Source organism: Dermochelys coriacea, chromosome 1, assembly GCF_009764565.3.
Source record: "Dermochelys coriacea isolate rDerCor1 chromosome 1, rDerCor1.pri.v4, whole genome shotgun sequence".
Classification (NCBI taxonomy): domain Eukaryota; kingdom Metazoa; phylum Chordata; order Testudines; family Dermochelyidae; genus Dermochelys; species Dermochelys coriacea.
The window spans coordinates 250,133,862-250,161,618 of NC_050068.2; the positions used below are offsets into that span (position 1 = coordinate 250,133,862).

Sequence of the window (27,757 nt, forward strand, 5' to 3'; positions counted from 1 at the left end):
GGAGGAGGTGTCATACCAAGAAAGGGAAAATTGCTTTTGTAGTGAGCCAGCCAGTCCCTATTCAAACCTAAATTAATGGTGTTAAGTTTGCAAATGAATTGTAGGTCTGCAGTTTCTCTTTTTGAAGTCTGTTTTTGAAGATTTTTTTGTTGAAGGATGGCTACTTTTAAATCTGTAGTTGAATGTCCAGGGAGATTGAAGTGTCTTCTTCCTGGCTTTTATAAGTTTACCATTCCTGATGTCTGATTTGTTTCCATTTATTCTTTTATGTAGAGACTGTCTGGTTTGGCCAGTGTACATGGCAGAGGGGCATTGCTGGCATATATCACATTAGTAGATATGCAGGTGAATGAGCCCCTGATGGTGTGGCTGATGTGATTGGGTCCTGTGATAGCCTTTCAGGTGCCACCGGTCTCCTCATCGTAAAAGTAATTGTATGCATTGGTCAATGCACGTGCCCTGATTTACCCCATGCTTTTAGTTCAAGGTGATATAGGGTAGGATGGACTAACTGTATCTTCAGACCATGCGGCAGTGAGAAGGTACTGGGTTGGAATGGTTGGTATCTGTTTGCTTGTGACACACTTTCTCAAACTTGTATATAGTAAACTTTTAGAGATTTTTACTGTTTTTAGGTAGTTTCTAATTTGAATAGAATAGCTAGTTTGGGGGCCTGATTTTTGTCTCTTACCCCCCCTACTTGCATGATATACTTTTAAAAATTTAATAAGTGGGACAACTGAATAGTTTTAACAAATACAAAAAATACATTCAGTTGCTGAAGTTCCTCTCTTATGAGGTCAGCCTACTAATTGTCTCATCCTACAAATTCTCTCTTTGGTTTTTACTGGACAAGACCCGATACTCTTAATGTAAAGACAGGCAGGACAAGTTTATATGGGGGGAAGCAACTTTCAGGCCTTTTTTATATAAAATAACAAAACAAACTTTTCTTGCGGTTTTCCTTTTAAATTTTTTTAACCCATTACATATCTTTTATAGACTTGTTTAGTGGATTCTTTTTAACATCTTCCCCCAGCAGAAATAGAAATATGCTAATTATTCAGTTGTCCCACTTATTAAATTTTTAAAAGTATATCATGCTGGTAGATATTCTGTTTGATTTCACAAGCTGCTTTAAAATGAGCCTTTAATAATTTGAAAATTTATCTTTTGATTCATATGGTCAGCCAATTATTTGAGGTCTTACTGGTTGTTTTCATTAGGAGAAGAAATTGATAGGTATTTCTTTGATGCAATCCTGCTTCATTATAAAGAATGTACACGAAGTCCTGAATGCTGTAGGAATCGAACAGGAGACAGTTTCCCTGCTCAGTTTTCCAAGTATTTTTTTTTTTTTTTTTTCCCCTCAGCAAGCACTTGACCCAAAAAAAGTTCTCTTCGCTTTCTCTCGGGGGTTAATCTATACCAGTGGCTCCTTGACCTTTCCAGACTACTGAACACCACCTTTTGAGGAGTCTGATATGTATTGCATACCCCAAGTTTCACTTCACTTAAAAACTACTTGCTTACAAATCAGATATAAAAATACAAGTGTCACAGCATACTATTACTGAAAAATTGCTTACTTTCTCATTTTTACCATATTATAACATAAATCCATTCAAATATAAATATTATACTTGTATTTCTGTATATAGTATTTATTTGAGCATAAGCTTTCGTGAGCTATAGCTCACTTCATCGGATGCTTTTGGTGGAAAAGCAAAAGTTTTTTGTAGCTCACGAAAGCTTATGCTCAAATAAATTTGTTAGTCTCTAAGGTGCCACAAGTTCTCCTTTTCTTTTTGCGAATACAGACTAACACGGCTGCTACTCTGAAACCTGTATATAGTATGTAGAGCAGTATAAACAAGTCATTGACTGTATGACATTTTAGTTTGTATTGACTTCGTTAGTATTTTTAATGTAGCCTGTTTAAATTAGGCAAATATCTAGATGAGTTGATGTACCCTTTGGAAGACCTCTGTGTACCACAGGGGTACACATAACCCTGGATGAGAACCACTGGTCTATGCTAGTAGACTTCGCTGGTACAGCTCTATCAACAATGTGTACCTAAGTGGAGATGCAGCTTATATCCTTTTGCTGTTATAGTCAAACCACCTCTGCAAATGACCATCTAGATCAGCAAAAGGATTCTTTTGCCAGTATAAAATATGTCTATATGGGGTTTTTTGGGGTGGTTTGTTTTTTTTTTTTTTTTTTTTTTTTGCTGGCGTAACTGTCTCAGTGGTGTGATTTCCCTGCCCCCATTCCTAACCCTATAGCTATGCCAACAAAACTACGTGGGGTAGACCTGGCATCAGGTCTGACTGTCCTTGGCTTTTTGTGCCCTTTTATATTTTGTGACATTTCTGATTGCATCTGTTCTCTCTCTCTCTTCTCTACCAAACCAATACCCAGCCCTCTATTTGCATTCAGCCCCCAGAGAAACTCCTACAGCTGAATAGGTCAGCTTTTATCAGAATTTCATGTGGACTGGGTTTTGGGAGGTGGCTCCTGTTTTTCAGCTGTCTCACCCTAAAAAGGGCTTAACTGCTTCTTACACCTAGCCTGAGTGAAGGACAGCTATTATGTCCACCAGTTTCATGATGATTCACTCAACCTCCAGCACAACAGTGTTTAATAAGTTCATGGCACTTGCTCTCAAAATAAAACTGAGAAGCTGGATTAAGCAAACAAAGATCCATACAATACACTTAATGCTAGTAAATACCAGCTAACACCTGTTGTCTGCACTGAATGCATATATATATAACACACACACACACACACACACACATTGGTACTGATATAAGGTGTGAATTAAAACTGATTCTAGTTACTTTGGTGCGAGTCAGTAAGTTTGGTGTATATACCAAAACTTGAGGTAAGTTAAGGGTTACTGGTGACAGAGGAAGTATGAATTAATGCACAAAGATGAGAGAGAAGGTGACAGAGGGAGGCTGCTGGGCAATTCAGTGGAGAAGAGTAGATGGGGGGGTGTTGTAAAAATTCAGAGATTTTGTTTACATAATAGTGCTTTAAAATGAAGTCTTTATTCCTACGTTCAGCTAAATATGTAGGAAAAGATACTGCTTTTTCAAAACTTGGTTGTGGAACAATAGTGAATCTGAAACTTCATTTTGTGAGCAGCATTGTCTCTGTCATAAATATAAAGGGAAGGGTAAACACCTTTAAAATCCCTCCTGCCAGAGGAAAAACCCTTTCACCTGTAAAGGATTAAGAAGCTAGGATAACCTCGCTGGCACCTGACCAAAGTGACCAATGAGGAGACAAGATGCTCTCAAAGCTGGAGGGGGGAGAAACAAAAGTTTCTCTCTGTCTGTGTGAGGCTTTTGCCGGGAACAGAACAGGAATGGAGTCTTAGAACTTAGTAAGTAATCTAGCTAGATATGCGTTAGATTCTGTTTTGTTTAAATGGCTGAGAAAATAAGCTGTGCTGAATGGAATGTATATTCCTGTTTTTGTGTCTTTTTGTAACTTAAGGTTTTGCCTAGTGGGATTCTCTGTTTTGAATCTGATTACCCTGTGGGGGATTTACCATCCTGATTTTACAGAGGTGATTCTTTTATTTTTTTTTCTTCTATTAAAATTCTTCTTTTAAGAACCTGATTACTTTTTTCATTGTTCTTAAGATCCAAGGATTTGGGTCTGTGTTCACCTATGCAAATTGGTGAGGATTTTTATCAAGCCTTCTCCATAGGAAAGGGGGGTGTAGGGTTTGGGGAGGATTTTGGGGGGGGAAGGATGTTTCCAAGTGGGCTCTTTCTCTGTTATATATCTGTTAGATGCTTGGTGGTGGCAGCAATAAAGTCCAAGGGCAAAAGGTAAAATAGTTTGTACCTTGGGGAAGTTTTAACCTAAGCTGGTAAAAATAAGCTTAGAATGTTTTCATGCAGGTCCCCACATCTGTACCCTAGACTTCAGAGTGGGGAAGGAACCTTGACGGTCTCACTTCAAAAAACAAATGCCTGGATAATGTAGACTGAGCCAATTAAAGACTAGATGGCTCTGGGCACTGATGCACTGTCCGCAGGAAGCATGCAGCCCATCAGGGTTTTGTTTGGAGCTGTGGGGCAGAGTCTCTTCAGGAACTCTATAAAAGCAGCACTGCTATTTGCTTCTTGGCTGCTCTTTCCTGCAGGGGATTGGCATTCAGTGATCAGTTGTTCAGTGCTGAAGTAATATCACTGGACGAGCATGAAAAATTTAAGCAGTTGGTGTCGGGGCCTGCAGGTGAGTGCAGAGGAGCCGTGGTCTCCTAATGATCATCATTACCTGGATAGAGAGAGGGCTTGTCTCAGGGTGGATTTGCTAATCATGGTTTAAATCACTAGTCAGGAAGACTCAGTTTAATCATGGATTTCTACATAAAAGTGCATTCTTGTTGGCTGTTATAACCTTAATACATATTCTTCACAACTCAGAGAATGATGTAGGTTTCATTTTTAGAAGGTACACAGTATACTTTTTAAAGTAATTTTATTTTGAAAACTTTTCAGATTAGGTTTACAGCTATATCAGAAAATGAATGATTGTTTGGCTATTTCATTTACCAAAGGTAATTGAAGCAGATATTTATGAAGTCATTGGAAGGTGAACTATCTCCAATTCAGCAGGTTAATCATTAATATTTGGAGGATTTTCTTGCTATGCTGTATTAGGAGGAGAACATCACCAGACAAACATTTAAATTGTTTTATTTAACCAAAACAACATTATATATTCTGGATATTTTTCTTCAACAGCAAGCATATAGTATTTTAACAAAACAATCGTATGAATTTTTGAATTTCGTTAAACATTCAAGTTTAGTTCAAATTTAAACATTCAAGTTTTTTAAAATCGGGTTTGTTTTTGTTGTTTTAAACTAAAATAGTTAAATGAAATATTTAAAAAAAAATTAAATAGACTCAGCCAGGTCAACATGAGAAACTTAACATATTGGCTTCTGCAGCTAACTCAGTCATCTTCACCTTCATTTTCCTGTTTGTTCATAATTTGGAAAAGAAAAACAAGCTTTCCTGCTTTTTCAGGTCCCAAACGATTTCTCAATTTGGAATGAATTAGCCCAAAGGAAGAAAATACTTTTTCTACACCAGGGTACTCAGCATTTGTTCAACATTTCTCTTAAGCCCAGTGTTGAGAACTTTGGCTGTGACAATGCCATTTATTTTTTTCATGATTTTGTTCAAACTGTCATCAGATTAGGCCAGTTCTTGATATAGTGCTCAGAACAGTCCACTACTGAGTTCCATCGCACGTCGTGTGGGAGAGTTAGCTTGGATCCTCCCACTTTTTTCAGAGCAGCTGCTGCAAAGTGGTTGTTACAGAAGTATTTTGCAATTTCAACAACATTAGCCTTTATTTTTGGAACACTGAAGTCTTTGGCTAGGAGGTGCATCAACTGAGCACTGCAACCATATGTTATTAGCTTGGGACTCTCTTCTAAATAATTTTTTCTCATCTTGGATACATTTGCAGCATTGTCTGTGACCAAGCTGCGTACTAGACATTTTAATTTTTTTCCCACAGTTTGTGTTAGTTTTTACTGCTGCTACTTGTAAGTATTCTGCTCTGTGTGCATTTCCTGATGTATTAATTGTTTCTGTAAGGAAGACATTCCGTTCATTTGTTTTCGCACAAGCACGTACAACAGGATCATCGTGGATATTGCTCCACCCATCAAAACTCAGGTTAACAATGTCACCCTCTAGACAGCACACTGCTTAATTTCTCTTTCATACGCTTTATCCAGCAATTTGCCTGCGACATCTGCTGTTGGGTGGACTGTATCCTGGTCTTAATGACTGAACTATGTTAATGTGGATTCTCAATCATATGGAAAGGAGTTTGTTGCATAAACAAACCGGACAATTTTTTCATCAATTACCTCTTTTGTAATCTGCTGGTTCTTATCACAAACTTACCTATGGTTGTTTCTGGATGATCGAGGTTTTTTTTCTTTTCCTTTTTGCTTCAGGTGATGTACTGTGGCTATGTGACGTACATGATGTGACTCAAACACTGGCATTGGCAGATAACTCTGAAACTATGGAAAATGATGGTGATCTTGAAGATGGATAGTCTTCAGAATCCTGTATGAGGATGGATTCTCCTAAGCACAATAAGTCCATGCAGTTATTTAATAATTATTATTACCATACTGCTCATTTAGTATTACCCATTGCATTCACTGACACTCAGTACTACTTTAAAGGTGAAATTGTAAAAGGAAGATCTGCCTATTTCTGCTATTTATTTTTTTATCACAACTGCATCTAAAATGGTAGCACCATAGAGTACAAACAACTATATTTTTTTGCTCTAACATGAGAATTCAGGAGTAGTCTAGAAGGAAGACAGGCAGTTCTTAAGGAAGACGTATGAAATAAAGTTTACCAACCTGAAGATCCTGCATGTTCAGACATGATGAAAGGAACATCTTCAGTGCAGCTTCCTCCTGAGAAGGAATACTTCTCATGATGTTGTTTTATTCAGGCAGCCGGACCTTGCATTTCTTTGTTGCACTCTTTGCATTTTGCACGCATGCCTCTCTTACTCACAGGTAGAGGAACTTCATTAAAATATTCCCAAAGTGGGTCCCATTTACGGCCTGCTGCCATTATAGGTTTTCCCTTCTAGTGAGAGAATGGTATGGTAGATCTCAAATCAATGACGGCTACACTCAGAAAGACCTCAAGACTTCTGGAATATGCTGCTCAAACAGTTTCACTTTTGTTTCTACTGCCCGTCCCTCCCTTCTCACATTTATCTCCAGACATCTCCTTGTTCAGATCTATTCCGCCTCCAACAATCTTCTATTCATTGAATTTTTTCAAACTTTGCACTTGTAGAGAGCGAGGTAAGGGATTAACTCTGTGTACACAAATTTGCAGAGGGACAATAGGGTTGAGGTCTGTTGTTTCTCACCTCAATATATTATATTATATTTATTTATTTAAAACATTTTTGCTGTTAACAAGCATGTTATCTCTGGAGACACAAATCCACAGTTTGAGAACTACAAAACTAAGCATCTCTGATGGTATCTTCTAGACTGAGCCCTGAGTCCCATTGGGTAGATAGAAAGATTAACCTATATAATCTATACAGAAGCCCCTGGAACTCCGTAAGATTGGGTCCCTAATCCATGAACTATTGGAACTCATTTACAAAACTTTTATTAAATATTACATGAATATATTGTCTCATACTATAGAATTAGAATTTATAATCCCTATTCCATGGTGAAATATCTTTTGAGCTATAGTGTATCTTAATTAAAACTTTTTATATAGGTGGTTTTTTTTCCCCTGCAAATCTGATTTTAAATAAAAAAAAATAATAATTTTTTAAAAAAATCATTGATTTTTATCTGCCCTGGTTTGTCTACGCTTGAATTGCTACAGTACACTTGAAATGCTACAAACCCCACAGCTGTTTTAGGGGTTCTCCCATTGACATAGGTAATCCACCTCCCTGAGAGGCAGTATCTAGGTTAACGGAAGAATTCTTCCATTGATTTAACACTGTCTATGCTGGAGGGTTATATCAGCTTTATGCTGAAGAATCCACAGCCCTGAGTAACGTAATTAAGTCAACTTAGTTTTGTAGGGTAGACTGTCCCTAAAACAGCTTCAGTCGTGATCAGTCTGGGTGTTGGAAGGGGTTGAGGAAAGAAGGTGCCACTCTTCTGTTGTCCACTTACCTGGTGGTGAGAGGGATTAAAGTCCTCAGACAAAGAGGGATGAGGAAACAGGGTGGAATGGAAAGAAGTGTGAACTTTATGGGAAAAGGAGAAAATGGCATAAAGAAAAAATGTGGGATGCGGATTAAGGATTTCCTTTTTTGTAAACAGTTTTGTAACATTAAGGTGTCTAATGTAAACACGCAAGTCAGGAAATGGATTAAAATTTAGCAATGGATGTTAATTTTGCTATGAGAATCCTTAGTACTACCTCACTGTTACATGAACATTTGCAACATATTAATTGCAAAACCTACCTTAATGCAATTTTAAGGTTTCCAAATGCTGTGGTGTGGCATGAACATGTTACAGTATTTGAATTGAAACTACTGTCCTCCTGAAGATCTAGTGGCAGTCTTGTGGCTGGAATGTTTCCTAGTGGGTACCCAATGATCTTCTACCTAGGCCCTGAATCAAGTAAGATCTCTATATATAGGATGGCATATCAGCATGTGGCTACGTCACATTGAAGTCTGGTACCTAAAGTTATTCACAGGGTTGCTTTCAACCTGACCACCATTATGAATGCAAAATTCTTCAAGTTCTCTCTGAAGCCTTCTTTCGGTAGATTTGTGACAGATATAACAGCGTCCTGAAATATCCTGGATAACCAGTAGCGAATTAACATCTTTGAGGTTCATTGAAAAATGCAAATGTTTATGTACTATTGTGGGGTTATATGGAACTTCTTTAGCAGGAGACAGGATTAATGCAATCTCTGGATGATATTAAGAACTTTTTGGGGACAACTTGTGAAGTGAATTTCCTAGGAAGTACCTGGGAGTGAGGGGAATGCAGATGACCCACTTTGGAGCTATTCTTTTGAAGCTACATCCTGGGGAGAGAACTGACTGTCTGTTAATTATCTGCGTCTGTAAACTCTATAAAGTTGGGAATTAACTTTTCTTGGGGGTTCTAGTTCTTGTTGGGATTCCCTCTGAGACCTCTCTTTCACTTGGCTTTCCAAGAACTCAGTTTGACTCCGGATTTTGACCTTTAGGTATCTTTATTTGGCATACAGCAAAGCTATGCTGAGTTGAGCAGACTCAAATGCAAGGATAACATCACAAAGCTAAGGTGCACAGAAAAACTTCTGTCTATATACATAATTTACCCATTACATTGCGTTACACATTTTGGAGTTTGGCTTGGTTGCATTGCAGAAACCAGTCCGTGTACAGCATGCTCTTGTCCACACATTGTCCATGTACGACTTACTTTTTACCTCATCCTATGTTGTAGGCTTATGTTGTCCATTGTGAATGGTTCCCAGGATGTTTCCCCTTATGTTAGCTAGTTCAGAAGTTCAGTTTCTTAGCTTAGTGATCCATTTACCTATTTTACCACAGACATTGTTTCCAGGCTGCTGATCTACTTACCTCTCTAATCCTCTATCCCAAGAAATGAGGTTTTCCTTGTGTCCAATTATTCATGTCAAGCCAGGCTTGCAGTTCTGAGCTGATGCTGTTATGAGTCTGTGACCACAAAAGAAACCTCTTTACAAGGTTTGAAGGACTCCCCTTTTTAGAGCCCATGTTGGAGATAGTTGAGGGGATCTCTGGTAAGCTTATTAGCAGGGGTATAGTTTTTCATTTTTTTTAAAAAATGTTTTCTCTATAGTGATTTTACTTTAAAAATAAAATAGGCTTACATATGAAATGCTGTGTGGTAACTTATAACTGTTGGCAATTACTGTGTTGGTAGTCTCTGAACAGAGAGCCTATTTAAGTAGATTGTCTTTTGCTGGGAATAACACTGAAGATAGGGAACTGGTTGATCTTGAAATACCTGTGTGTCTCCCTTCTGACCAGGGAATCCACCAAAGATAGGCAACAAGTAGGGAGCCTGACAGTGGATGCCTTTGCTGAACCACTAAGGAGAAATACAGGTGCAGTTGCCCTGAGCTATGATACAGCTTACCTGCAGAGTGGGTTGGGAAAATCAAGATAGAAAGTGCTCACAGAGCCCCAATCCCAATACTAGCATAGGCGCTGACTCCATGGATGTTCTGGGGCTGGAGCACCCACAGGGAAAAATTAGTGGGTGCTCTGCACACACTGGCAGCCAAGCTCCCCTCACCAGCCTCTCCCCCCTCTCGCCCCCCCCCCCCGCGCACCATGTCCCCGCTCCTCCGCATTTCTCCCCGGCTGCCGCCAAACAGCTGTTTGGTGGCATGATGGGAAGGAGGTGGAGAAGCAGGAACGTGACGTGTTCAGGGGAGGAGGCAGGGCGGGGATTTGGGGAAGGGTTCGGAATAGGGGCAGGGAGGGGGCGGAGTGGGGGCAGGGCTGGGAAAGCGGGGAAGTTGGTGCCAATGAATACTAGTGATAGCTGTGTTTAAACCAGTAATCAACCAGTTTCCTGTTGCTACAGCCAAGATCCTCTGGTAGACACTAAAATGATGGAAGTATATTATGTATTGGAAAACATACTTTTTCATCTGCTATAGAGGCAGCAAGGTCTCACTGCTCAGAAGTCTTCCAGAATGTCCTGAATCTTTTTTTATGGAGTCTTGCCTGGGATTGGCTCTAGCTTCCTAAAAGACAGTAAAAAGAAAAGGAGTACTTGTGGCACCTTAGAGACTAACAAATAGTTTCTAAGGTGCCACAAGTACTCCTTTTCTTTTTGCAGATACCTAGACTAACACGGCTGCTACTCTGAAACCTAAAAGACACTGTCTTTCTAGTTCTCCATAATCACAGCTTCCACTACAACACCAAAGTTGTCAATTAGTGGTGGGAGACTGAAATTTCACAGGATCTAGTCTTAAACTATAGAACTCAATGCCAAAAGAAATAAAAATTATTACTAACCTTGCCATCTTCAGAACTAAATGCAAGACCCACGTCTATGCCAGTTTTTTAGTAAGAGTTATTTTACAGCAATGCTTTCCCACTTGAATATATTTAGTAATAACCATAAACTTTGTTTTTTATTTTTTGGCAAGCAGAGAAGAAAGGAGAGCTATTGTTTTCCTTACTCTGGAGAGGCACTGGGGCACTATATCCTTGAACACCAATATAAGAACCAGGAATGTAGATCTATAAAATTTAGATTTGCAAAATGTTATTTCAGTGGCATTTATGTAGAGTTCCTAACAGAAGCTTGAAGCCTAGGCAGTATTAAAACTACAGTGGATGCCAGTCATTAGCAATCCAAATATTAACGACTTTCAGTTCATAGCCACATTTTGCTGGGAACCATTGACTTTGATGTTAATGGGGTTCAAGTACTGGCAACAGCAATACTACTTCTTTTGGAAGAAAAGCTCTGGCCTCAGGGAGACTGGGAAATGCTGGGACATGCCTTCCCTGGCTGCAGCCCTGAAAACCTCCCCACAGCTGAGGACCTGCTACCCTGTAAGGAAGGGTGCTGGGGGCCATAGGGCTACATGTTATCTCTCTCGATGCCGTTCCATGGCACCAGAGGCCTGGGCTTGGCACATCCCAATGCTTCCTTCCTTGGCTGCAGCCCTGCAAACCTGCTTTTCGCTTATTCGCAACCTTCAGATTATAGCACCTTTTTGCAGGGAACTGGAGTTTTCAAAGTTAGAAATTTCTTTTTAGAACAACAAATTTCTATCAAATTTAAAGTCTCTCTTTGAAGACATTTTGTCTTGTGAAATTGGATTCATTACATATCTGATAAATATAAGAATCGGAGCACTTGTAGATTTCAGGACATGAAAAGATGTTTCTTTAATAGTCATAATTTTTACATAGTCATCACAATTGGTGTAACTGTTGGTAGTCCTTAGGTTAAAGTTTAGTTGACAGCGGGGAGGTGAGAGGAATTGTACACCTTAATGCTGTTCTGCCATTGTGGCACTTCTCATACTACTAACCTTGTCTTTTAAAGAAAATAAATTGGAGAAGAAAAGGAGTACTTGTGGCACCGTAGAGACTAACAAATTTATTTGAGCATAAGCTTTCATGAGCCACAGCTCACTTCATCGGATGCATGCAGTGGAAAATACAGTGGGGAGATTTTATATACACAGAGAAAATGAAACAATGGGTCTTACCATACACACACCCCACTGTATTTTCCACTGCATGCATCCGATCAAGTGAGCTGTAGCTCACGAAAGCTTATGCTCAAATAAATTTTAGTCTCTAAGGTGTCACAAGTATTCCTTTCGTTTTTGCGGATACAGACTAACATGGCTGCTTCTCTGAAATTGGAGAAGAAATACTCTTGCTTGCAGCCATACATTCTGCATTCATAATGTGATAAGTTTCAGTGCAATACAAGAGTTGCAAAATCTGTAGGTTGTCTGTTAACTGAAACATTTAAAGGCTGGCGTATGTGGTAAAAACAATAAGCCACTTTTGCAGAGCAGCTGAAGTATTTTTAATTCTGCTCTGCAGTGCTTTCCATTTCAAGAAAGTCAATGCACTGCAGCATTGAAACTGACCTGTAACACTTTTTCAGAGGGGAGATTGCAATCAGGTAGTCTCTTATCTTTAATATATTCATCCATTTTATATGAGGTTTAAATACACCATTTAGATTTTAACAAACTAATTTGCTTGATTTATAGGTTGGCAGTTAGATGCAGCTTTCCTCTGGAGACACATGTGCTTGTTGGTTTAACCTATGTGAACTCCACTAGAAGCAGCAGACTGCTAGAACTAGATAGAAGCAGTTTTTTTCTGGAGGAAACCAGTTTGAAGAAGTTAATTTTGCCAGCACAGGATGGATTTACTGAGGGAAGGGGTATCTTTTAAAACGTATTCAGGCTTATTGCAAGTAATATCTCCAGTGTTAAGTCTTTTAATAACATTTTATGTAACATTTAACAAAAATGTGACCGGTATGAGGACTACAACCAGTTTACCTCAACCCCATGCACATGTTTAACAATGTTTGTGTCATATTAGTGGGAGTTATGTGCAAATATTGAGGAGAGCAAGTTTTGTTACAAGTGAAACGTCCTTATTTTTGAGTCAGAAACAGTTATGGGTTGGCACTGTTTTTTAAAATTTAAAATACCTGATTTTTTTTCTGTAGTTAAAAATACCATGTCTATCTTTAAATCTTGGTTTCTGTACTTGTAACTCTTCCTCAGTATTTATAATACTAACTTTACTTTTTGTAATTAATCAGTTATAAAGATCTTGCATCAACTAAGAATTGTCGTGCTCTGAATTTTTGTAAACTTGGAAAATCCTGTCTTGCTGTCTGTCATTTTACCACCTCTTACAATGCTAACTAATCTGCTTAACCATAGATACATTTTGGGAAAAACAAAGTCCCCAGTTGTTCCCAAGTACTCTTCAGGGGAAATGCCCTTTAAAACAGGTAACAGGTAAGCTTTGGCTTGGATTATCTTGGCACTATTTAACCATTAAACCACTAGAATGTTTGTAGAACATTTCTTCTCCTCAAGCAAAAATCACCGCATATCTACAAATGGTTTACAACTGATTTAATTACCATTTGGAACAGGCTAATTTTTCAGCAAGTTTAACCAGTTTAGTGCACTGCCAGTGCACACTAGATTTAACTATTCAGCTGGTCTTCCCACTACTGTCCATAGAGTTCCTCAGTACCTTGCAAAATCTTTCGATATTGCTTCTGGGAGCTGAGTTAGAAACTGTGGAATAGATATCCAAAGGTAATTGAAACTGAATGGTTTAAAATAGTGTTAGTGTGGATGCCGGGCAAAATTCTTAACGGCCTTGTGTGATGTTATTGACATAATCTGGGACCATATAGATCATCGTTGCAACCAAGGTTCTGTAATGGCACCAAATCTTGTATAAAGGGGGTCAAATAAGGTGTCTAAGACAAGGTTATGATTTGTTGGTTATGATTATGCTATCTATATGCATGTATCATTTTTGTATTTAAAGTTGTAAGTATTGGCTCTGTACCGTCTGTATTTCAAACTTTGTGCTGTGCTTCTGAGTGACACCCCAGACAGGTTGGTGTCAGCTCTGCCTAGCCTGCTTGACGGCCCATTAAGGACCATCAGATACACAAATGATCCATTGAGAGAAGGCAGACATGCCTTGTGACTCAGCAAGGTATGCAGGGACATGCCTATGGACAAAACTCTGGTTTTTCCATGCCATGCAATGGACAGCTTGTCTTTGGGACAAAGAAAGAGACCACATGGCATGAGAATATAAAAAGCTGCTGCAGCTCCTCCATCTTGTCTCCAATCCTTCTTCATACCTCTGGAGGGACTTTGCTACAAACAGAAGCTCTAAACAAAGGACTGATGACCCATCCCAGCTGTGGATGTACTCTAAAGACTGGTTTCAGAGTAGCAGCCGTGTTAGTCTGTATTCGCAAAAAGAAAAGGAGTACTTGTGGCACCTTAGAGACTAACAAATTTATTAGAGCATAAACTTTCGTGAGTTACAGCTCACTTCATCGGATACAGTGGGGAGACTTACACACACACACACACACACACACACACAGTGAACATAAACAATGGGTTTTATCAATTTGAACATGCAGTTTATTCCATCGCTGCTGCAAGCCTGAACCAAGAACTTTGCCATTACTGGTTTCAGAGTAGCAGCCATGTTTAGTCTGTATTCGCAAAAAAGAAAAGGAGTACTTGTGGCACCTTAGAGACTAACAAATTTATTTGAGCATAAGCTTTCGTGAGCTACAGCTCACTTCATCGGATGCATAAATTTGTTAGTCTCTAAGGTGCCACAAGTACTCCTTTTCTTCTTTGCCGTTACTGTATGTAATTGATTCCACTTAACCAATTCTTGCTCTCATCTATATCTTTTTTTTTCCTTTCATGAATGAACCTTTAGATTTTAGATTCTAAAGGATTGGCAATAGCATAATTTGTGGATAAGATCTCATTTGTATATTGACCTGGGGTCTGGGGCTTGGTCCTTTGGGATCGAGAGAACCTTTTTTCTTTTACTGGGGTATTGGTTTTCATAACGAGTGGCACTGGTGGTGATACTGGGAAACTGGAGTGTCTAAGGGAATTGCTTGTGTGACTTGTGGTTAGCCTGTGGGGTAAAACCAAAGTCTTCTCTGTCTGTCTGCTTTGGTTTGCCTTGGTGTGCATAGAAACCCCAGCCTTGGGCTGTAACTGGCCTGCTTTAAGCAGTTTGTTTTGAATTGGCACTTTCAGTTGTGTCCCACCAGAAACAGCATTGTTGCACCTTAAGAACACAACTTGTTCATAGCAAAGACAAGGACAGACTAATTGATCTTGATTAAAGTGGACACACTGAGCTATTTATGTTTAAATCAGTTAAATTACAAACTGTTCAGTTTTCTAGTGTAGACAAGACCTCTTCACTTCTGAGTCTAACCTCAAAGTACAGGAGATGAGAAAAATAAGTAGGTCACTAACTAGAAGACTTACTGTATTTTCTGTTGGTATTCCAGGGATATGTCTAAACTAGAGTTTTTAACTTGAATTAACTGATTATTGATTAACTTGCTCGTCTCGCCACTCCACAAACACTTGTTTCAGGAAAACCACAAAACTGTCTTGTGAATTGGAAATGGTTGTTATATTTTTAAAGTATGGTGGCTGTCACTCTTGAGAACATTCTACCCCTGCATGCCCTTAGGACCAAAAGCCTCCCTTCTTCTGACCAAAGAGTAAACTGGTGTATATATATGCTTAGAAGCTAAGAAGTTCATTTAGCAATTTAATGGTCTAAGTCTTCAATTCTGCATCTTCAGTATGTCAACGTGTAATCTAATTGCTCTTTCTTCTCAAACCCTAGCAAGGGCCAGAACCAATCCTGGCCATGTGTGGGGTTTTTTTTTGTGTTCATCCGTTTTCTCTAGCTTCATTCTGCTGACATGTACTCTAGTTTTTTGTCCTTTGCGCTTCACAAAGGATAGTAAGAGCAGAAACAGGTCTCAACCCTCTCTCTCTCTCTCTCTCTGATAGACACATTTTATTCAGTACATCTAAGCAAAGAAACTCACTAAATAAATGTGTTTAATTTAAAAGGGAGCTAAAGTTGGCTAGCAGTGCCTTTATACCTTCTAGAACACCCAAGTTGGCAGCTGAAAACTGAAACCTCCTGGGAAGCTGGAAATACAGCAAAACAAAACACCAACATTGTAAAAGCAGGAAGTGCAGAGTTAAGGTAATACCTGCCAGACCTTACTCCCACACAACCTTAACTCTGCCCCTGTGAAGATTTCAGTAAGCATGGTGAATATAACAGAACCGTGGGAATATAATAAAACCGTACCCATCCCTAAGAATAGCTGTTGGTTTTTGTATGCTCACCACAACTCCAAATACTCACTCCTCTTGCATTTACACTGCATTTCTGTGCAGTCAAGGCTAAAATATACTTACGGTGGAATATAACAGCTGTCTGTACAGATTTAACAGTTGAAAAACTTTCCTTCTAACATTGCAAGGGCATTGTGCAGTATCAACAAGAAGTTTGAGCCTGGTATTAACGTGCTGAGTTGAATGCACAACCTTCTGGCCCAGAGGCAAATGTGTCCTAATGATCTTCACTGATAACTAGTATTTCACAATGTCATTGTAGATATCTGGCTTTATCATGTTTTTGATTGTTGGCAGTGCAACATGATGGAGCTGCAGGCACTAGAGAAGAGAGAAAGACTTGTTCAAAATGCCAGACAGAAACTTAGCTTACCTATTATAGGTCAGTACCTTTTAGTGGAGTGGGCACTTACCCTGAGGAAAGTTTTCAAATGTTTCTTTGCCCATGAAAGCTTCCTTTAATGTACAGTTTGATCCACTCACCGTCTCAAAGCCCTTTCCAGAAATGACAGACTAACACGGCTGCTATTCTGAAAACTATATCTGCAAAAAGAAATGAGTACTTGTGGCACCTTAGAGACAAACAAATTTATTAGAGCATAAACTTTCGTGAGCTACAGCTCACTTCATCGGATGCATGCAGTGGAAAATTCAGTGGGGAGATTTTATATACACAGAGAACATGAAACAATGGGTGTTACCATACACACTAACCAGAGTGATCAGGTAAGGTGAGCTATTACTAGCGGGGGGGGGGGGGACCCTTTTGTAGTGATAATCAAGGTGGGCTATTTCCAGCAGTTACAAGAACGTGTGAGGAACAGTGTGTATGTGGGGGGGATAAACCTGGGGAAATGGTTTTATTTTGTGTAATGACACATCTACTCCCAGTCTTTATTCAAGCCTAATGTAATGGTATCCAGTTTGCAAATTAATTCCAATTCAGCAGTCTCTCACTGGAGTCTGTTCTTGAAGGTTTTTTTTTGTCGTTGTTGAAGAATTGCCACTTTTAGGTCTGTAATTGAGTGACCAGAGAGACTGAAGTGTTCTCCGACTGGTTTTTGAATATTATAATTCTTGACATCTGATTTGTGTCCATTTATTCTTTTACGTAGAGACTGTCCAGTTTGGCCAATGTACATGGCAGAGGGGCATTGCTGGCACATGATGGCATATATCACATTGGCAGATGTGCAGGTGAATGAGTCTCTGATAGTGTGGCTGATAGTGTTAGGGATGAGTTGTGTATTAGATCTTATTTGTGGAATTTAAGGACTGTTGTGACATCAGTTTGACTTTTTACCCCCTTCATATTCAGTGTGGCTGAAATTTTGACCAATGTACTGTAATTTTCCTTCAGTTCAACTCATCGGGTTTCCCATGAAAGTCGGTCTGTGTTTTCTGAGTGATTGAAATGCAGAGTTAGAGCCCTGTGCATTGAAGTTGTAAGAAGCTTTGCTGTCACAACAACAACAAATGTAATTTCTACTTGTCCCATAGTTTTAATAATTTAGGGAAGACTATGTTGGTAAGGGAAATAAAAACAAACAATGAAATAAATTAAACACTTAGTACAATACGATCTGTATTTGGATTCTCCAGGACTTACCCAATGGGGACGTACGCTAATGTAGTTGGTTATTGCATAAACACAAGTTGATATAGTCCCCACATTGAAAAGAATACGGTAACTTCAGGCAAAACACAGGCAGTGAGGGTGACCAAACAAGGAAGAATGAGGGTAAGCAAAACAAGATAATACAGTTACATAGGTATTGTACAAATTGATGTTTTCAAATCTTAAATTAAAATCAGCTTGCCTTCAATACTGCACAACCTAATCATCATTGACTGGCAGAATTGTAGGCATCATAGAAGTGTGTCTTGAAGAAAGAATTAAAGGAGGAGAGGTTAATTGCCTCATGGATTAATTCAAGGATATCATTATATGCTTAAGGAACAACTGTAGAAGGAAGTGATGAGATGTTTTGGGGGAGACTTGTATACTGGGCAATAAAGGCTGGTTTCATGAGAGTGACTGATTAAATTCTTCTCCTTTTTCTAGAACATTTTTGATTCATTAGACTCTCTTATTTTAGAGAGATTTTTCACTGTTCCTCATCCTAAATGAGTATATCTAGTTTCTCTTCTTCAAAGTGCTTCGTCAGTACACAGTGACAAATACTGTCTGCTTCTGCCCCCTGTATTTAGACCATTACTTCTACTTATTCTCTAACTGTAAAATATGGTAAACATTCACTTCAGCAATTTTAAACTCAGAAGCCTAAATTGGTGTTTCCAAATACGTATTGTGAACTAACGAAAATTTTATTTTCCAAAAAGTAGAAATTTATGGATTGTCAAAAACAGTGCAGAAAACCAATGTGCAAAAAACAGGCAATGCAATACAAACTTTAAATATAAATTAATAGATTAGGACTTCAAAATTGGAAGAGCAGCAAACGCCCATTTCAGTGCACAAATGTAGCCTGTTGTGGCTACACATACGCCGTCCAACAAGAATCACAGTTCGTGTGTGAAGCTGTAGTCTTCCTTGCTGTCCCCTGGCATGAAGTGGTAAGGGTAAGGGTGCAGCCCATGATGCCATGTGTTTATGTTGAGGGGCTAGAGAGCTGCTACCTTGGAGTTCTCCATGCTGTCTGCCTTATTGGCCCTCCAGGCCCTTTGTTCAGCGTCTAACACAGCACTGGCTTGCAGGATTTCCCTGAACGTGTCCTCCCTAGTCCTACACTTTTTTCCTCCTCATCAGGGTCAGGCATTCTGCGGCTGATTAAAAACAGTTGTATCGTTGGATTTACAGTCACAACAGAAAGGGAATGATAAAGCAAAACTCCCTTGCCTTATTCCCATAAAGACTTTTAATAATACATGCTTATTAACACTTCAGCTTTGGAGAGCCTCTACACAGCATCACAGTCCCAGCCATGGTGAGTATGGCCCACTGGGGTGGGGTGGTAGGGAGGAGAAGGAATTTTGCTTGCATAATGCACTAAAATTTCAGTCTCTATCCCACAGGGCTGTGGTAATATTGACACTATTTTCCATAGGCAATGGAAAGCCCAGCTGCTACTGGCATCCTGAAGCTGCCTGGCCAATATGCTACTAGCCTGTTTACTGCAGTGGTGCCACCTGAGGTGATCACATAGTGGCATGGGAAAATGTCCTACCACAGAGGAAGAAATAAACCAGCTACCCCTAAAAACTTTCAGGAGAGTATTGAGTATTGCCATGAAAGTGTCCTCGAGATGTTCCTCATGGTGCCCCCTCCCAACCCACCCCTCCCCTTCACTTATCTCAAGAGGGGAACGAAAAGCAGATGCCAACTCTGCCTCTGTTGTACTTTTTATATATAAATAATATAGAGAGAGAGTAAAATGGGGAGTTAATACCTGTGTCTTTGGTGGTGGGCCAGTCACTATCTTTAAAATTTAAACATTGGACAATGCACACAACAAGGGGGAGTTTCTAGGCACGCTTGCCAAGGTGGGCCATCACCAAAAGCAACACTTACATTGGCCAGAAACAAATTTGAGTGTAGACGTGCACAAAGAGCTTATAAGTTGTCTTGAGTCAGCAACTGAACTTTGTAGTGTAGACCAGACCTGTGTTTCAGCATTGTTTGCATTAAGCTCTAGAGCTTATCAGACTTCTTGAAAACAGAGTTCCTGATTTATATCCAGAATGATGGTAATAGATATCTTCTGCAGTTTTGACCAGGGTGTAGAAAGTGTGTGTGCAACCCATTGGTGAATGTGTGTTAAAGATCCTTCTACATGCTGTTCCACAGTGAATGAGTTGTTACAGCCTGCAGCTATAAAGTGTTGGCTATTTAGCTCAAGGTGTAGCATCTCACTTTCAGTTCTAAAGTTCCCTAGGTCAGTCCCTGCCTGGTCTGTCGGCCAAGAGAACAGCTATCACATGTATGTCTAGTGATGCAGCACAACTGTCTTTGAGATATGTAAGCTGTACATCTTTGCTAAAGATTTTGGGCCTGAAATAAGAGCTTAACATATCTACGATCGAATGCATAGAAGTAAATGTTTTTTGTCAAACTCAACTTTAAATAAAAGAAAAGGAGTACTTGTGGCATCTTAGAGACTAAAATTTATTTGAGCATAAGCTTTCGTGAGCTACAGCTCACTTCATCGGATGCATTTGGTGGAAAATACCGTGGGGAGATTTCATGCACACGCGCGCACACAACATGAAACAATGGGTTTTATCATACATACTGTAAGGAGAGTGATCACTTAAGATGATCCATCACCAGCAGCGTGGGGGGGAGGGGAGGAGGAAAACCTTTCATGGTGACAAGCAAGGCAAACTATTTCCAGCAGTTAACAAGAACATCTGAGGAACGGTGGGGGGTGGGGTGGGGGGGAGAAATAACATGGGGAAATAGTTTTACTTTGTGTAATGACTCATCCATTCCCAGTCTCTATTCAAGCCTAAGTTAATTGTATCCAGTTTGCAAATTAATTCCAATTCAGCACTCTCTGGTTGGAGTCTGTTTTTGAAGCTTTTTTTTTTTTTTTTTTTTTGTTGAAGGATAGCCACCCTCGGGTCTGTAATCGAGTGACCGGAGAGATTGAAGTGTTCTCCAACTGGTTTTTGAATGTTATAATTCTTGACGTCTGATTTGTGTCCATTTACTCTTTTACGTAGAGACTGTCCAGTTTGGCCAATGTACATGGCAGAGGGGCATTGCTGGCACATAATGGCATATATCACATTGGTAGATGTGCAGGTGAACGAGCCTCTGATAGTGTGGCTGATGTGATTAGGCCCTATGATGGTGTCCCCTGAATAGATATGTGGACGGAGTTGGCAACGGGCTTTGTTGCAAGGATAGGTTCCTGAGTTAGTGGTTCTGTTGTGTGGTGTGTGGCTGCTGATGAGTATTTGCTTCAGGTTGGGGGGCTGTCTGTAAGCAAGGACTGGCCTGTCTCCCAAGATCTGTGAGAGTGATGGGTTGTCATTCAGGATAGGTTGTAGATCCTTGATGATGTGATGGCTCATCTTAAGTGATCACTCCTTAAAGTGTGTATGATAAAACCCATTGTTTCGTGTGTGTGTGTGTGTGTGTGTGTGTGTGTGTGTGTAAATCTCCCCACTGTATTTTCCACCAAATGCATCCGATGAAGTGAACTGTAGCTCACGAAAGCTTATGCTCAAATTTTAGTCTCTAAGATGCCACAAGTACTCCTTTTCTTTTTGCGAATACAGACTAACACGGCTGCTACTCTGAAACCTGTCAACTTTAAATGTGATAAGGTGGAGGCAAGATGCAGTGCACAAGTATGAACTCTCTATAATCTGTGTTAAATGAATGTCCAGATCACAAAGTCACTCTGAGAAAATCAATGGGCTTGTATCAGAAAAGGCCTAATTCTCGTATAGCAGGGAGGTTAGTAATACACATTAAGATACATTGGCAGAATTTTATGGGGAGGCTTGTGTAAAAGGTGAGTTCAGAACACTAACAATGCGAAACATAGTTGATTATGTAGTAATATATATTATTTTAACTTCTATATCTTCTTGTTAAAAGACTTAACTGTGAAATGGTGTATCAGGTGTCAGTTACCAGGTTAACTGCCCCTCTGACCCCTCCTGTTTTCAGCACACCTTCTCTTAAAGCATAAGCAAAGCAATTAAGAGAAAATAGATATTAAGAAAACAAACCAGTCTATTCAGGCCTGCGTTTCTCTAAGGCTTACTGTTCCCTGGATGTGGGGAAGGGTCTAACGCAATCTACGCCACAGAGGCTCTCTGTGGGCATGTCTACACTGGCGGAGTTACAGCGCCGCTCAGAGAGTGCTGAAGGGAAACTGCTGTTGTATGTTCACAGTGTCAGTTGCCTCCGCAATAGCATGTTCACACTTGCGTCACTTGCAGTGGTATTCGGAGCAGTGCACTCTGGGGAGGTATCCCACATAGCATTTCTTCCTTTTCTGTCACTAAGAGTTGTGGGAAGACGCATAGGCGCCAACTTCTCATGGCGCTGGTGGGTGCTCACCCCCCCCATTCTAACCCCTTCCCCCAATTCCCTGCCCCTATTGGACCCCTCTCCAAATCCCTGCCCTGGTCCCACCTCCTCCCCTGTGTGCACCGTGTTCCTTCCCCTCCTCCCCCCAGCACTTTGTGGGGGCAAGCGCTGGGAGGGAAGGAGAAAAAGCAGGCGCTCGCAGACGAGGCAGAGCGGAGGTGAGCTCTGGCGGGGTGGGGAGCTGCCGGTGGGTTGGCACCTATGGGAAGACGGAGGGGGTCGCAGGGCATCCTGGATCCTATCCCAATGCCCCGTGATGCATTGCTTTGCATCCCTGCAATCCCTGTGCTTCTGTCCATATTTGGCGCCATCTTTCAACCATTTGTATACTGCATGCCCTGCCTCTTCGGGCTGCAGGAATGGATCCTGAACTGTTAATCAGTATGCTGCTCACCCTGACCAACACATCACGAGTGGCAGTGGAGTTATTCCTTAAACTACAAAGGCTAAAGGAGTGCGACATTGATCTTTCCACGCTACCCTCTACGACACAAGATTGCTTGTGGCATTCATGGAGGTGCTGCCCACAGTGGAACACTGCTCTTGGGCTCAGGAAACAAGCACTGAGTGGTGGCAGCACGTTGTGATGCACACCTGGGATGACAAGCATTGGCTGCAGAACTTTTGGATGAGGAAAACCACATTCATGGGATGAGATCGCCCCAGCCCTGCACTTCTGTTGGAGAAGCGTGTGGCGAGAGAGAGAGAGAGCTGCCTTGCCTTTGGAGAAGTGCGTGGCGATTGCACTGTGGAAGCTGGCTACTCCAGACTGCTACTGATTTGGTCGCTAACCAGTTCGGAGTGGGAAGGTTCATAGATGGACGTGTGACGGAAGTGTGCAGTACCATTAATTGCATCCTGCTCTGAAAGACGGTGACTCTGGGCAACATGCGTGACATTGCGGATGGCTTTGCACATATGGGGTTTCCTAACTGTGGAGGGGCAATAGATGGCACACATTCCAATTCTGACACCAGACCACCTACCCACTGAGTACATTAATCGCAAAGGGTATTTCTCAATTTTCTCCAGGCATTTGTGGATCACTGTGGGCATTTCACAAGCATTAACACAGACTGGTCTGAAAGGTGCATGACCCAACATCTTTTGGGACACTGGCCCGTTCAGGAAGCTGCAAGCAGGGACTTTCTTCCTGGACCAGAAGATCACCATAGGGGAAGTCAAAATGCCCATTGTGATCCTGGGAGACCCTGCCTATCCCTTAATGCTGTGGCTTATGAAGCCATACATGGGGCAACTTGTCAGCAGCAAGGAGCAGTTCAACCACAGGCTGAGCAAGTGCAGAATGACTGTGTGTGGTTTTGGCTGTTTAAAAGCCCACTGACGCTGCCTATAGGGAAGTGGGACCTGGCCGATGACAATATTCCAATGTTTATAGCTGCGTGCTGTACGCTCCATAATATTTGTGAAAGCTTCACTCAGGGCTGGACCTCAGAGGATCAGCGCCTGGAGGCTTAGTTTGAACAGCCAGAGACCAGGGCTATTTATTAGAAGGGCACAGTGCGGGACCATAAGGATCCGGGATGCCTTGAGACAGCAATTTGAAGCTGAAAGCCGCTAATATCTGTTGCTGTGCTTGGAAGTGCAGTGCTTGTAATGCTAGGAGGGGATTGTCATTGGTGCAGATGATGCAATGTGAACGTTTTTAACATAATTGTCTGTTGCTTTCAATTCATAGAATAAAGATTGCTTTCGAACCAACACAATTCTTTATTAAAAAACAACAACCGGAGGAGAGAGTCAAACAGAAAAAGAAATCTGCAGTGAAGGGGATGGGGGAAGGGAAGATCCCAAGAGGAGGTGGGGATGGCTAAAGATTTTTGTATGTCCAGGGATCATAGCCAACCTTCTCCTTCGGTGTACAATGCAGCAGGTACTGTACTTCTAGCAGGGCCAAACTGCAGAGAGATGGGTGTTGAGTACAGTGGGTTGTGGGAGTCCACAGTGCTGGACTGTGACGGGGGAGGAGTGAAATACCGCGGGTATAGATTGGAGCCAGGAGATTGATAAGAGTGTGGTGGTGGTGGTGTCTGGGGAGAGAATGGGAAAGAGTGTTGCAACAGTGGCCGCAGGGGAGGGTGGGCACAGAGCTGCTCGGTTTGAAGAGCGAGTATCGCCTGGAGTATGTCCACTTAATGCTCCATAACATTTAAGAGCTACTCCGTGGCTTCTTTCTGTTTGTGCCACGTTCTCGTTTTGGTCCCTCTTCTCGCTGTCCCCATCACTCCTTCGATTCCTGTTTCTCAGCAATGGAGTACATCATAATATCATGCAGAAAGTCCTCCTTAGTTCTTCTTGGCTGCTTTCTAATTCTGCGCAGCCATTCAGCTGCCGATAACAGAGGGAGGCTTGGCTCCCCAGGTCATCTCTGTGAAGTTTAAATGCAACATTTTACAGAAGCAGTATTGTTTGCAACACACAGAACACTGATTCACTGATTTAAAACACAGCCAGTACTCACACATCTGTCACTAACTGGCTGACCCCAGGCAAGCACACATGAGCCACAAGACCCCCAAAATGGTGAGTAGCCACAGGGGCATGGTAAATCACTCATCCCAGACTCAGATGTACACTGGGCACGTGGCTCTTGGGGAGAGCCAGCTCTGTAGGTGGGGCCTGATAATCATTCCTGTCTCCACACTTTTTCCACAGGATGTGATCATTATGGAAGATATCTCGCTGCTAAGGGTGAGCAGTCAATCAAGGCAGGGTCTTCTCCAAGACTGCAGCTTCTGCCCTGGCCCCTATGCTGCTCGCCCCCTCCCCCTTCCTCACTGCTGCCTTCCCCCCTCACCGACAGCTGTGACTGGCAAACCTCTTTTGGGGTAGAAAAGAGCTGCTGGCTGCATGCATCTCTGGCCTTCCAGTCATCCTTTGCTTCTGGGTCCCCGTCCCCCTCCTCCTCCCCCTCCACATTTTTGTCCAAGACTTTCTCCTCCTGGCTCGGTCCAGTCTCAACTGGAACGCGACCTACCGAAGTATCCACATAATATCTGTTAGTGACAGATGTGTGAGTACTGGCTGTGTTTTATATCAGTGGTCTTCGCAGTGGAGGTGGGGTCACCATTGAGTATCGCATCCAGCTCTTTGTAGAACCAGCAGCTCCTGGGCGCAGCACCGGAGCGGCGGTTTGCCTCCCATGCCTTGTGGTAGGCTTTCTGCAGCTCCTTCACTTTGACCCTGCACTGCAGTGTGTCCCAGCCATGGCCCCTTTCTGTTATGCATCTTGAAATCTGTCCTTAGGTATCGTAATTCCTATGGCTGGAGCGCAGCTGGGACTGGACAGCCTCCTCTCCCCAAATGCTGATGAGGTCCAGCAGCTTGGCATTGCTCCAAGTGGGGGATCGCCTGCTGCGTGGAGCAGGCATGGCCACCTGGAAAGATGCGCTGAGACCACTGCACACATTACTGAGCAAACTGGAAAGGGACTTTCAAAATTCCAAAGGAATTTACAGGATGGAGAGGATGATTGGTCACCTGAGGGCAGGGCAGTAGAGTTCAAACTGATGACTAGAGAGGCGACAACAGGCATTGTGGGACACCTCCCGGAGGCCAGTCACAGCCCTCTCTTCAACTACGGTGTCTACACTGGCACCTCAGCACTGTAGCCCCAGCGCAGAAAGCTGTAAGCCTCTCGGGGTGTTTTTTACAGCGCAGCAACTGTACAGTTTCTGTGCACTGAGTGGCTTGGTAGCGTGTACACCTCAGGAATTACAGCACAGAAAGCTGCTTTACTGCACAGAAACTTGCCAGTGTAGACAGGGCCTTTGTTAACCTGTCCCTTTGACAATTGACAGCTCTCTAATGGTTTATAACCCTTTGATCTGTGAGTTTCCAGACTGGTAAAATGTCTGTCTCGCCTTGGGCTGTAGCCTGGAAGTACTCCATTGTCTTGCAATTGTCCTGGGGGGGTTTGTTTATAGCTATTATTGTGTTGTCCTGCTTGCTTTTCCTGAAGCCCCGTATTAATTAGAACAGGAAAGTCTTATAACCAATATACAGTAACTTCTCGTTGATCAGACAGTATATCGTATTCAGAAAATTATTACGTTTCAATATTCTTAGATTATTACACAACAATTCCATGTCCATCACATCACTGTTGCAGTTACATACTTCTAATCCTGCTCAACATATCTGGTACCTTACAAACTGACTCTTTAGTTGTTTTGCAACAACCTGCTCATGGGAAGACGTGAACCTTTGAGTAGCAAAGGGGTGAAATAAGTACAAGATTCTTGACAAAACTGATTATTGAAGCTAATGTCTGAATCCTCCTAGGAGCTGAGATACTCAGTGATTTTCAGGCAGAGACCCAAAGTCTGTGGGTTGGCAGTGGATAAGAATTGGCATCTTATCCATTGGGCTTTTCTGAAAACTTTCAGTTAGTATTTCTAAAGTATATCTCTAGAAAAACTATTTTTGAAGTTTTTTTTGATAAATTGATAAGCTTACAAATCTTAAAGATTTCTTGCCAGTTGAACTTGCTCTTTATTTTTCTCTCCAGTTGGTGTTATCCGCTGTCCAATTTGCAGCCAGGAATGTGCAGAGAGACACATCATAGATAACTTTTTTGTGAAGGATACCACAGAGGTTCCCAGCAGTACAGTGGAAAAGTCAAATCAGGTGAGTACATTAAAATGTAACCTGCCTCAGCATCCTTTGGGTGCCTAGGTATGTCCTAAGCTGCTAGCTGTGTGGCCTTTATTGCTTATTTTGTATTGGGGTCGAGGGAGAGAGGAAGGTAGAAAGAGCATTCAAATAGCCTTACATTGTATTTTATGACTGCCATCGAAAATCAGCTAGTGTGTTGGGAGTGGTGGTGGTGATAACTTCTGATATTAAAAAATAAAGGTTTTAAATATTTGAGATGAAGTAAGTGCATGGTGACGACGACAATGAGAGAAATAAAATATGTATTATCTTGTGAGATGGGGCAAAGCCAAATGGCTATAGAAAAGTAGTGGGAGATAGATATATTGGCTCCAGGCTAAACAAATCCCTTGTACCAGGTTAAGTAAAATGGAAGCTGCTCCAGGTCAATTAAGACACCTGGGGCCAATTAAGAACTTTCCAGAAGGCAGGGAGAATGCTATGTTGATGGGGACACCTGAAGCCAATCAGGGGCTGGCTGAAACTAGTTAAAAGTCTCCCAGCCAGCCAGGTGGGTGTGCATGTCAGGAGCTGTGGGAAGAAGTTGCGCTGTTGGAGAGGCTGAGTAGTACGCACCATATCAGGCACAAGGAAGGAGGCCCTGAGATAAGGGTGAAGTGGAGCTTGAGGAAGTGAGGGCTGCTGTGGGGGAAGTAGCCCAGGGAATTGTACATGTCTTTGTTTCTAAAAGGTCAGCTACCATAGCTGATATTATTAAGGTCCATGGGCTGGAGCCCAGAGTAGAGGGTGCGCCTGGGCTCCCCCCACCCACCTTTGCCCCCTGTTTAATCACTGAGACTGGGAGACAACAGAGACTGTGCAAGGAAGGATAACTTCTCCTCACCTCCCTCGCTGGCTTATGATGAAAAATGGCTCAGTAGACTGTGACCCTTGTCTCTAGAGAAAGAAGGGTTACGTGGAGGGTCACAGTGAGCCTCTGAGGCTAGCAAAATCCGCCAGGAAACGCGGGACCCACGGAGGC

General features: G+C 41.6%; 1 protein-coding gene and 1 long non-coding RNA gene across 7 annotated transcripts in view; both read left to right on the forward strand.

Moving 5' to 3' along the window:
- TRIM24 (tripartite motif containing 24) overlaps positions 1-27,757 on the forward strand; it is a 136,581-nt gene that overhangs the window by 32,991 nt on the left and 75,833 nt on the right. For 4 of the 6 annotated variants that reach the window (XM_043518906.1, XM_043518896.1, XM_038387842.1 and 1 more), the window contains exon 2: positions 26,630-26,748. In XM_043518906.1, coding sequence (XP_043374841.1) covers positions 26,630-26,748 — 119 coding nt within the window. Of the gene's footprint in view, positions 1-6,687; positions 6,893-9,295; positions 9,339-26,629; positions 26,749-27,757 lie in introns of those variants that run through there. The other 2 variants (XM_043518893.1, XM_043518904.1) reach the window with 2 other exon arrangements.
- Positions 14,479-24,642, forward strand: LOC122461054. Its single transcript, XR_006282756.1, has 3 exons — positions 14,479-14,701; positions 18,558-18,560; positions 24,631-24,642. It is a non-coding gene; the product is annotated as an uncharacterized LOC122461054 (long non-coding RNA).